The 11270-nt window shown below is 49.7% G+C and overlaps 2 protein-coding genes across 2 annotated transcripts in view; both read right to left on the bottom strand.

Moving 5' to 3' along the window:
• TNFSF14 (TNF superfamily member 14) overlaps positions 1 to 2610 on the bottom strand; it is a 3203-nt gene extending 593 nt beyond the window's left edge. The window contains exons 1-3 of the mRNA XM_027851124.1: positions 2027 to 2610; positions 1766 to 1799; positions 1037 to 1078 (exon numbers count right to left, since the gene is read on the bottom strand). Coding sequence (XP_027706925.1) covers positions 1037 to 1078; positions 1766 to 1799; positions 2027 to 2242 — 292 coding nt within the window. The 5' untranslated portion in view covers positions 2243 to 2610. The remainder of the gene's footprint in view (positions 1 to 1036; positions 1079 to 1765; positions 1800 to 2026) is intronic.
• Positions 2611 to 4790: 2180 nt separating this feature from the next.
• C3 (complement C3) overlaps positions 4791 to 11270 on the bottom strand; it is a 35872-nt gene continuing 29392 nt past the window's right edge. Inside the window, exons 31-41 of the mRNA XM_027850861.1 lie at positions 8187 to 8246; positions 7905 to 7995; positions 7654 to 7705; positions 7252 to 7339; positions 7012 to 7101; positions 6479 to 6584; positions 6099 to 6188; positions 5910 to 5990; positions 5663 to 5746; positions 5405 to 5540; positions 4791 to 5037 (exon numbers count right to left, since the gene is read on the bottom strand). Coding sequence (XP_027706662.1) covers positions 4896 to 5037; positions 5405 to 5540; positions 5663 to 5746; positions 5910 to 5990; positions 6099 to 6188; positions 6479 to 6584; positions 7012 to 7101; positions 7252 to 7339; positions 7654 to 7705; positions 7905 to 7995; positions 8187 to 8246 — 1020 coding nt within the window. The 3' untranslated portion in view covers positions 4791 to 4895. The remainder of the gene's footprint in view (positions 5038 to 5404; positions 5541 to 5662; positions 5747 to 5909; positions 5991 to 6098; positions 6189 to 6478; positions 6585 to 7011; positions 7102 to 7251; positions 7340 to 7653; positions 7706 to 7904; positions 7996 to 8186; positions 8247 to 11270) is intronic.

Here is an 11270-nt window from a genome sequence, read left to right as displayed (position 1 = left end):
AGAGGGAGAGAGAGAGGGAGAGAGAGAGAGAGAGAAAGAGAGAGATGAACATACATAGAGTGTAAGTGTATGTGTGGTGGGGGAAGGAGGGGGATGTTGTAACATTCCCCTGGCAAGTAGGGCAGGTTACCTAGGCCTCTTAGGTAGGAGGATTCACTATCCCATAGTGGAAAGAAGCTGTGATTTGCAGTCTGAAGATTCAGAAGAGCTGAGTTCCAGCCTCCCTCTCTGCCTCTGCCTGCATTTGGAGTCAGACACCTCAAATAAATCATTTCACAGATCTGGGTTTCAGTGTAAAATGAGGGATTCGGACCAGAGTCATTGGCAATACTGAGATTCTACGATATTAGGGAAGGGGAAGAAATCTAGAAAAATAGAAAGCACCAAGAAGGAATAAGGGATTGTGGGAGGTTGGGGGGAAGTTTGGGGGTTGGGTGGTTGGTTTTCGGCTAGACTTGTGATTTCATCAGTGTAGGAAATTCCTGGTGTGGAAACTATCTGTAATTGATATAGTCTGGAATTTATTGGGTACCCACCAGTTAAGTGACTTAACGATGGTCCCACAGCTAGCATACCTTAGAGGTAGGTCTTGAATCCTGCCTTTTCTGACAATAAGGCTGGCCCCTTGTTATTGGTGCCACTATTAATGACCATATTGCATCTCAAAGGGTTATCTATAGAATCACAAAATCCCAAGGTAGAAAAGACTTTAGAGGTCAACTAATCCAACTTTCTATTTTACAGTTGAGGAAACTGGGGCCTAGCGGAAGGGAAATGACTCATCCAAGGTCTCTGACTCCAGATCCAGTTTTCTTTCCCCTACACTGTCCTGCTTATGGGCCTGCCTAGGGCATGGATCCATCCATACCTTTTGGTATGATTGACCCATCTCCCTATCTCTTTCCTATGGTCCTTAGAATTTCTGGAGCAATATGTGATAGGAACCTCTGGGGGCTTATACTTAGCCCCACACCCAGTCTAGGCCGGCTATGACCCTTTCCCGCCCTTTCTGCTCTTTCTGCCCCCAGTTCCTTACCTGTGAGGTGAGCTGCTGGCTTGTCCTGATAGGATCTCCGCTCTAGGAAGAAATAAAGGTCAAAAGTCAAAGGGGCTACCTCTGGGCCTGCTCCTCTGTTACTCAGGCCATCCTTAGAGAGCTGTGGGATACTTCTCCTAATCTCCTCTTTTCTGGGGTCACAACCAACCCCAGATCCTGAGGTCAGAGGATCATAGGATCCTACCTTTAGAACTGGACAAGATCTCAAAGTCCTCATTTTACAGATGAGGAAACTGAGACCCGAGGAGACGAGACTGACCTGTCCATGACCACACAGGTGGTGAGAGCAGAGATTTGAACCCAGGTCATTGGACCCTGAATTCAGTTCCTGGACCTCAACTCTGAGTAGGAATGAAGTATAATATCTATTTACTCCCCTCCTCCCCCCCACACCCCCCATCCCCAACACACACTCATAACCCTGGGTTATGCAAACTTCATTGGGCAATAGTGTTCCTAGGCTTGGAGGGGGGAGGAAGGAGGAGCACAGATGCAGAAGGGAAGCTGGAAGTGGGGGTGGGGGAGGGAGAAGAGAGACACAAGTCAAATTGGGAGGAGGGAGGATGGGGGTGGGAAGACTGTAGCCTGAGAACCAGCCTGGGGCGTGACGAAAGACAGGATGACACTTGGGTGAAGAGCCTGAGTGACCCCTCCCCCTGGGCAGTGCTGGCCCATCTAGCCTCGTCCCATCCCTTCCTTTATACTTACCCTGAACCAGTTTCTCCAAGGAGCCCTCCTCTCTCTGAAAAACAGAAATGCAGTGTGACTATGGTAATCACCAGGCAAGTGGTATGCACACGCGTGTGCGCGCGAGCGCACACACACACATACACATGCACATGCACAGAGGCATGTATCTATAGACATATGCCTGCCATGTGTCCACACAGAGACACATCCATGTTCACACAAACACACACATTTGCTCACACAAATATACACACAGGCACACTGAGCTTGCTCACTCACTGGTAGCCGAAGGCTGAGGGCCACCAGGTCCCAATGGAAGCTCCATAGAAAGTAGCCTTCTACAGCCACACCGGCCAATGCCAGGAGCAGCAGGAGCCCCAGGCCCAGCTGCGTTCTCTGGCATGTCCGTCCCCTGCTCCATCTCCGCCGGGGGAAGGGCACATCTGTCTGTCCATCCACAATGAACACTGATGGTTGAATCTCCGGATCTCTCATGGCTCTTCTGCCCTCTGGAACCACAGCTACTGAGTAAGTCTCCAGATTTGTCGCCCAGACTTAATACCCAGGAAGCTGCCCAGGCTCAATTCTTAGGAAACTTCCTTGGCCTCCAGCCCAGGAAAGGGCCAGCTCTTGTGGCCAGCTCTAGTGCCCAAGTAGGTAGGGGTCTGGGAAGTACCTGATGTGCGTCTCGGAGGAAGCCTCTGATGGTTATGGTGTGGGTATCCTGTTGGCTGTCTGATGAATGCACTGGCACAACCCCGGGGCTATAGGTTCTCAAGAGGAAACCAGCTGCTTACCACATGTGCTCCGGCTAGGCCTCCCTGACAGGTGGGCAGGCAAACCGTGGCTGCTCTGGTCTCAGCCTTCACCCCAAGAGCCTCTTGAAGCCACTCTGCCCCGCCCCGTTCCCCCGGCCGCCCCCTTCCTGCCCCAGTGGCTGGTGGGTGGGTAGGGCTGATGTAGTCACACTTTCCAATTTTCCAAAACCACATGGAACCTGGGTGACCCCCTCTGGGAAAGCTACTAAAGCATGTGTGCCCCAAGGGCCCAAGGGACCCCCAAAGAGGGGGCCCAAAGGAAACCAGGTAGTGGGGTTCATCAAGCAGTAATTCTGAGGAGGAAGCAGGATTAACAAAGATAGTCTAAATGGGAAATGGAATCAGGGCACAGGACTTTAGGGATGAAAGGGACCTGAGAGTCCTCAGGCAGCATGCTGAGGGTGGCTAGGCAGCTAGGCCTGGAGTCGGGGAGATCTGGGCTTATTCCTGCCTCAGATACTTACAAGCTATGTGACCTTGAGTAAGCTATTGTCCCCCAAGGGCCTTAGTTTCTTCATCTGTTAAATAGGTTGTATTAAATGATCTCTAAGATCTTGCTAACCTTGTCTATAATCCTATGACCATTCCCCCCCCCCCCCAATATCCAGGATCTTTAGAGAGTAGGATAAGAGGGATCTGAGTTGGATGGAGGACTGAGGAGTGGTGATAAAACAGACTCCATTACCAACTCGCACGGGTCAGACATGGGCCTTTTCATGTATGGTGTTTATGTATATGAGTATTTGTGAATGTGGCAGGTGTGGAGCAGGGGAAAAGCAGATGCACACAAGGAAGAGTCAGGTGGGAAATGAGGGTTGAATATATAGGCGTTACTGATAACCGCCAAGCACACTTTTCCCATCTTGGTTTGGAAGCAGTGTGCAGGGGGGAGTGTGGCAGCTAGGTAATGCTGTGGATGGAGCACCAGCACTGGAGTCAGGAAGACTCATCTTCCTGCGTTCAAAATCTGGCCTCAGATACTTCCTAACTGTGTGACCTTGGGCAAGTCACTTAACCCTGTTTGCCTCAGTTTCCTCATCTGTAAAAAGAGCTGGAGAAGAAAATGGCGAACTACTCCAATATCTTTACCAAGAAAAACCCCCAAAATGGGGTCATGAACAATTGGATACGACTGAAAAATAACTGAATGATAACATGAAGGGAGATCTAAGGGACCAATGCCTAGAGTCCTGAAGGCCTTGGGGTTGGGGATATGTGTTATGGGGGTTATTGTGCCTCCTAAATCTGCCAGGGACCTTAGAATGTTTGTGTTCAGCCCCATATGCCTTCCACTCCTGGCCCAAGGCCAGAGTTGAACCCCAAATCACAAAACCCCCAAACCAAAGGTGTCTCGTGGACTATCTGTCTGGGGCCCTGGATATCTGAGGGGTTCAACTCCCTATCTCCTACCCATTCACACCCCATCCCTCCTCAAAGGGTCTTCTTTGGGATATGTGTCTTTTCAGGAGCCATTTATTAATCACTTGCTGCATTGAGGGTCCCATGATTGCTGCTAAGGAAGTGTGAAGGGCTTGCTAGGGAGTGGGGGTGGGTGGGTGCTGAGTGTTCTACTCTGAGTAGTCATCCTCTTGTTTCTATGCCCTCTCCACACCTGCCTGCATCACCTCCTATCCAGGCCAACCCTCCCTACCTCCTTTGAGTCAGACACTCAGCCAGGATAGGGGTGTCTGGATGGGGGAATGAGGGATGATAAAAGGGTTCACATTCTCACTCTACCCTTTGTAACCCGTTACTTGAACAAGCCCTTTCTCCCTCTCAAGGCCTCAGTTTTTCAATCTGTACAATGGGACCAGATATTCTCTTAGGGACCTTCCAGTTCTGACATGACAATCCTCCAGAACCAGAATAGAAGGATGGGGCCTAGTCCCCAAACAAAACCAACACACTGAGATGTAAATGAGTATTTGGCTTTTTTAATAATGATAATCCCAACACTCCACATTGTAACAACACTTTGAGATTTTCTGATTATTATTCACCATTCAAACAGAGATTATTACCCTCATTTCTATAGATGAAGAAGCTGGGGATGAGAGTGGGGAAGAAGGGACATGCCAAGGGCCACATCTGGGATTTGAATCTGACTACCTGCCTGCCTCTACCTCCGGGGCTATCTCCACACATGGTGCTCCCTTGTGGTTTCTCCTCCACCCCTACCCCCTAGGATCCCCAAGGATCTCCAAGCACCACACTAGGCGAGTCCATTAAATTCTTGAAAAAGAGTCTTTATTTAGAAATAAGGTGGGACCTGGCTGAGGCCGGGGGTAGGTCATCATTTGGGTCCATGGAGGGGGTCAGGTTGCAGCCAGTTAGTTGGGGCAGCCGAAGGAGATCATGCCATCAGTAAAGGCCTCCAAATCCTCACACTGTTTTTGGTTCTCTGCATCCTGGCACTCATCTTCTGGTGGCCAGTGCTCCACCCAAGTGTCCTTGCCAATGATGTAATTAAGCCTGGGGGCATGGAGAGGTACACTTAGGGGGGGAGGGGCATCCCTGGCTCCAGGACCAGGGGGTGGATGGAGTAATGGGGGGAAGGGGGGAACCCCCTAAACCAGGAAGGGGGTTCGATGGAATGATCTGGGTTATAGAGGGGGATAAATAGGATGATATGAGATGTGGTGAACCAGATGGAACAGGGAGATGGTCAGAGAAATCCAGGCTAAGCAAGGGGAGAAGGCAGTGGTGAACAGAATAACCCAAAGAAGGGATACACAGAATGACTCAGACTGGGCAGCGAATGAGCAGGATACCCTGGGCCAGGTAGGGAGATGGAGAGAAGAGCTTGGGCTGGGAGAAATGGATGGACCCGGGCTCTTACTCTGAGTTCATTTTCCATAGGTCAGAGGAGACACCCCAGATCAGGTAATCCTTGCCCTCCTTTAGCAATAGGGCATCCCGGCACTTCACGTGGCTGATGAATGTGCGAATCTTGCCTTGAGGATTCTCATCTGAGCCTGGAGGGGGGGGGCAGGGTGAGGAACACAACGTGAGGAATGAGAAGTTATAGCCTTGGGAGGGGGAAGTTACAGGAAAAGGTGTGAGGGTCTGAGCGTGGGGCATGGATGGGGCCACTCACCAGATTTAATGACCTGTTTGATGAGCATCTGGTATTCATCAAAGCTGTCAGACTGCTTGATCTTGTTCACTTTGACCTTATATACTGAGGACAGAGACCAGAAGGGTTAAGGTAAGGCAGGAGCACAGACACACACAGATAGGTGCTCCACGTACATGTACGTGGGCACAGAGAGACATGCACAATCAGACACAGAGACCCAGAAGCACATAGGAATTCACAGGATCAGCCACCTAATTCCACCCACCATAGTCGACTCCAGGCTCACAGGCTTCCTCAGTTCTCTGTTGCCTTGAGAGATTCTCCTCTCTATGTAGGAAGCAGTTTTCTGCAGGGAGGAGAGGGAGAAGTAGACGGGTTCAGCGGCTGGCCAGGAGAGGGCTCAGTTCCCCAAGCCAAGCCACGTCCAACAGCCCTCAGCTGGCTTGGCACTCACCCTCAGCACAGCGGCACACTTCTTTGTGACAGATCTTGTTGAGCAAACCACCTTCTTTAGTCATATGGTAGAACTTGGTGCAACTTTCCTCTGGGGAGGGGAGAGAGGGATGAGAAAGTGGGATTAGAAGCTTCAGCCTTGAGACCCAGAAGCTCAGGGACATGAACTGAGAGTAAGACCCAAGGCCCACCTGTTTACCCCAGCCCTCCAACCTGAGACCCTTGGGCCCCAAACTCCAGACTCTCAGATCTTCAATGCTCAGATGTGTTCCCAGACTCTCAGAACTCCATAATTCAGAGTAGGAAGTCCTCAAGATCTTCCTTCCTGCTCCATGTTCCCATTTTCCCCTACGTAGCCCCCAAGATAGAGGACTCACTGACCCAAGTTGTAGTAAGAGTAGACCTTGACAGCCCCAGGCTGGATGAGTCCCACTTCAAAGTACTGGTGGATCTTGAAGCTTATGCACTCTTCTTCCTGGTTGGAAATCTGAGAGGAGGAAGGAACAGGAGGAATGGGTGTTCATATAGAACAAGGAGAGGTCAAAGGGAGACAAAGACAAACCATGGGGAAGAAGGGGAGGGAGAGCAGAGAAGGAAAGTCATAGTAAGGAATAACAAAGAGATTGAGAGTAGTATAGAGATGGGTCAAAAAAAGGGGGGGTAGAAGGAGGAATGAAGAGGGAGGGAAGGACAGGGAAAGGGAGAGAGGGAGGGGGAGAGAAAGAGGAGGTGGGAGGGACAGAGGGAAAGAAAGGGGGGGAGGGACAGAGGGAAAGAAAGAGAGTGAGGGAGGAAGAAAGAGAAGGAAGGAGGCAAATCTGTCAGAGAAGGAAGAAAGGAGGGATAGTGGACATAATCTGGACCAGGGATGGGAAATTGGAACATAAGGGGCAAGGAGTTTGTTCACTGCTCACCTTGTCCAAGTAAATTATAAGAGTGTTCTTGTCGGACAAAGCCTGGCTCAGCTCATGTTTAGAGATGTATCTGTCCTTGCCCTTGGCCAGCTTGTGGGGGACGGGATGGGAAGCAAAGATACCATAAGATCCTGGAACACTTCTCAGGGCTTCAGTCCTTCCCCCCCGGCCAGCCCCGTCCTTGACTCTTCCCCCGCTCTATTTCACCTGTATGCTGGCCTCCTTTCCCAGTTTTCTTACCAAATTGAGATCTTTTGTGTCTGGAGAAAAGCCAGTCATCATAGAGATATCCAGAATCGACATAGTAGCATCAGTTTTTCCTCGGTACCTGGATGGGGCAGCACCAAAAGGGCCCCAGGGGGATCAGAGCAGGGGCAGAGGGCCTGAGGGTTAACCTACGACTGGGGTTTTGGCCTCCAGCTATTGTAGGCAGCTGCTGGAGACAGCTTAGACTTCCAAAATCCTCTTCCCTGAAGGACGTTGGGACAAAGGAACAAGGGAGGGCTGAAGAGGGCAGAAGGGAGGAGAGGAAACATTGGTAACAGGAGTGACCCACAACCCATTCTGGGCCCTTCCTCTAGGCAAGGGGGCATATGATTCCCAGTGACTTTAACTCTCCTGGGCCTGCTGGTGTCCACTCACTTAGTGCAGATATCAAGGAACATGCTGCCCTTGGCATCCTCAGGTACCCTTTCTGAAAACAGGTGAGAGAGAACACATGAGGGTAAGAACTCCCGGTCTGAGTCCCCATTCCAGTAGGAAAAGGGTATAAGGGGAGGGGGCGTCAGAATTGGGGCAAGAGCTGGAGAAAGGGACCAGAGCCAGGATTTGGGAGCAAGGAAAGAAAAGAGATTGGAATTCTGGGCCTAGGAAGAGGGAGGGGGCCACCTTACCATTTAGTGGGACTGGTCGAGTAGACACCCTCAGGTCAAACATCTTACAGGCTACACTATCTTTTAACTTGGCATTATACACTGTCACAACCTGGGAGAGGGAGAAGGGAGGTCAGAGTGGACCAGAGCAGGAAGAGGTAAAATGTATTCTTCAAGTAAGAGGGTTGAAGGGTCAGAACTGGGGCTGGGATTAGAGCCTGGGCTTGGGTAAAATTAAAGGTCAGGGGCGGCTAGGAGTGGGAGCTCAGGCTGGGCTTAGGTCAGGGGCTGGAGCCTTCTCACCGAAAGTGTGCCTTGTCCTTTTCCTTTGACCTTTACGGTAAAATCTTCATTTATCTTGGTCTATAAGAAAGAGAATTCAGTTCAATATGCAATTATTAAACACTGTGTACTGGGCATTTTGCTAGGCATTGGGGATACAAGGATTGAAATAAGATAATCCCTGCCCTTGGGAACTCATGTTGGGGGAAATCAACACGTACACAGCTAAATACGAAAAGTACCCAAAAGAAATACAAATTAATTTTGGGAAAGGGGGTGGGGAAGAACTAACAAATGGGCGAATTGGGAAAGGCCACTTGGAGGAGGTGAGATTTAATCAATAAATCAATAAACATTTGTTAAGCACCTACTATGCGCCAGGCATGGGTGCTAAACTCTGGGTATATAAAAAGAGGCAAAAGACAGTCCCTGCCCTCAAGGAGCTTACAATCTAATAGGTAATATAACATGTAAACAAATGTACACAAAGCAAGCTATACAGGCTAAATGGCAAGTAATTAACAGGGAAGGCCCTGGAATTAAGAGGGGTTAAGGCAATTGAGAGTCACTAATGTGTCACGATCAGACCTGTGTTTTAGGAATATCAATTTGGCAGTTGTGTGGAAGATGGGTTGGAGAGGGAAGAGAACAGAAACAGGGAGACTATTTAAGGGACTCTTCCAATTGTCCCAGGTTAAAGGTGACAAAGGCCTGATATGAGGTGGTGTTAGTGTGAGGGGAGAGAAGGAGACAAATGCAAAAGATTTTGTGGAGGGAGAATTAATTAGAGTTGGCAACCAATTGGATATAGGAGTTCAGGGAGAAGGAAGAGACCAGAATGACACAGAGGCTGAGAACCTGGGTTACTGGAAGGAGGATGGTGTCCTCCAGAGAAACAGGGAAATTAGAAGGAAGACGAAGGTCAGGGAGAAAGCTCATTAGTTCTGTTTTAGATATGTTGAGCTTGAGTAGTCCATGGAATATCCAGGTGGAGAGATCCACTAGGCAGTTGGTGATATGACCTAGGAGTTCAGTAGGGAGATAGGCTGGATCTGTAGATCTGGGTGCATTCATGGAGAGCTGATCGTTGAAACCATGGGAAGTGATGAGATCACCACAACATAGAAAAGAGGAGAGGACCTAGCACAGAGCCCTGGGACACATCCATGCATGGGGGTAGAACATAGAGAATGATTCTGCAAAGGAGACAGGTAAGAAGAAAGCCATGACAGGCCAGTGTCATGGAGATCCAGGGGAGAGAGTATTCAGGAAAAGGGGGTGGCCAGTAGTGTCAAAGGCTGCAGACAGGTAAAAAAATAGGACTGAGAAAAGTCCATTGGATTTAGCAGAAGAGAGGTCTCTGGTGACCTTGGAGTGATCATTTCAGTTGAGTTTGGGGCAAAAAACCAGATTTCAGGTTGAGAATTGAGTGGAATGTGAGGAAGTAGAAGAAACAAGTGTAGAAAGCTTTTTTCTAGGAGTACGGCCATAAAATGAATGAGAGATATAAGAATAACACTTAAGGGGATGTTAGGATCACCTGGAGGCTTTAGGAAGTTGAGGGGGAAGGTCTGGGCATGTCTACAGGCAGCAGGAATGCAACCGGTGGATAAGGAGAGGTGGGAGATGACCAAAGAGGCAAACTCCCAAGGGAGCTGGGAGAGAATGGGAGGTAGGACCCAAGGAGAAGGGTCGGTCTTGGAAAGGAACCTTACTGTTTATTTCTTCTTCAGGCATCATTGCAAAGAATGCAGGATGGGGGATGATGTTGGGGTAATCTGAGGCACAGAATTGGAGAGAAATGTTTTTTTCTGGTCGAACATGAAGCAAGAGGGAGAGGGAGTGGGGAGTAGCATAGGAGAGGAAGGAAGAGAAGGTTTGGAACAAATGCTGTGGGGAGTGTAGGAGAGAGTCAGTAACAGCTTTGGTGTGTGCCAGCGAGGACCCAACTGTGAGAGGATAACACAAATTGGTCTTGAACAAGTCAGTGTAGTCATTGGCTTCTAGCAGATTCAGTAGTTTAAGAGCCACAGGACATGGGCGAGGGATTCAAGGGGAGAGGGCAGTGTAAAGTTGGCCATATAGTAAAGTGTGTGGGAAAGATTTCAAAGTGCGGCAGTGAGACCAGAACCTAGAGCCTGGGCAATCAGAAAGGAATAGAGTGGCTGGAGCAGGGGTGGGGAACCTGTGGCCTTAAGGCCACATGTGGTCTTGACTGAGTCAAAAGGTCACACTTAAGGACCTAGAAGGCCACAGGTTTCCCATCCCTGGACTGAAGGTTGCAGCAGGAACAGAGAATAAGTTTGGGAGGCATCAGACAGGGAGAGATGGGCAGATAAGAAGTTATGGTCAGGGAGGAATCTCAGGGTTCTGGATCATGATGGCAGAACACTTTGGAGGGATGATGAGATGGAGGGTATGAACATTCCTATGTCTGGCTGAGGTGGAGTGAAAGTACACACATGAGAGCGTAGGGAGATAGGCTGGGGCTAGAAGAGCGGAGAAGGCACACAAATGAGGAAGCAAGGGTGTTCAAAGGGATATCAGGGTGTATCCTGAAGCTTCCTAGGACAAGAGCAGGGGTTAGGGTAGAGAAAAAGACTAGAACATCTTTAGGAAGGGCACAGAATGACCCGGAGGCCTGAAGATCGTTGCCACCAGGACCTGAATAGGGTGTGGAAATCTTCAAAGAGGAGAGGCTGCTGAATGGTGGTGGTAGGGGACAGTCTGGAGGTGGCAGTGATAAGCTAGGAGCATACCTACTCCTCATTCTGACCCAAGGTGCTGGGGTGGGGATAGGCAAAGGTATGGCCAGAACTGGCCAGGGTGGCCAGGGATGCAGTATCTTCTGGAGGAGGTCATGTTTCCATGATTGTAGGAAGATGGAAAGAATGTGAGAAAGAGGCGAGGAGAGAGGAGGAGAGGGGAAGGGAGGGGAAAAGGGGAAGGTAGGAGAGAAGAGGAGAAGAGAGGAGAGGAAAAGGGAGGGGAGAGGAAAGGAGAAGAGGGGAGGAGAGGAAGGGAAGAGAGGAGAGGAGAGAAAAGGAGTGGGGAGGAAGAAGAGAAAGGAGTAGGAATATAAGAAGGGAGAAAAGGATAAAGAAG

This window comes from Vombatus ursinus, unplaced genomic scaffold (assembly GCF_900497805.2).
Source record: "Vombatus ursinus unplaced genomic scaffold, bare-nosed wombat genome assembly UNPS02009173.1, whole genome shotgun sequence".
NCBI classification, from domain to species: Eukaryota; Metazoa; Chordata; class Mammalia; order Diprotodontia; family Vombatidae; genus Vombatus; species Vombatus ursinus.
The sequence above is the reverse complement of the archived record's forward strand: the minus strand, read 5'-3'. Positions and strand labels throughout refer to the sequence as shown.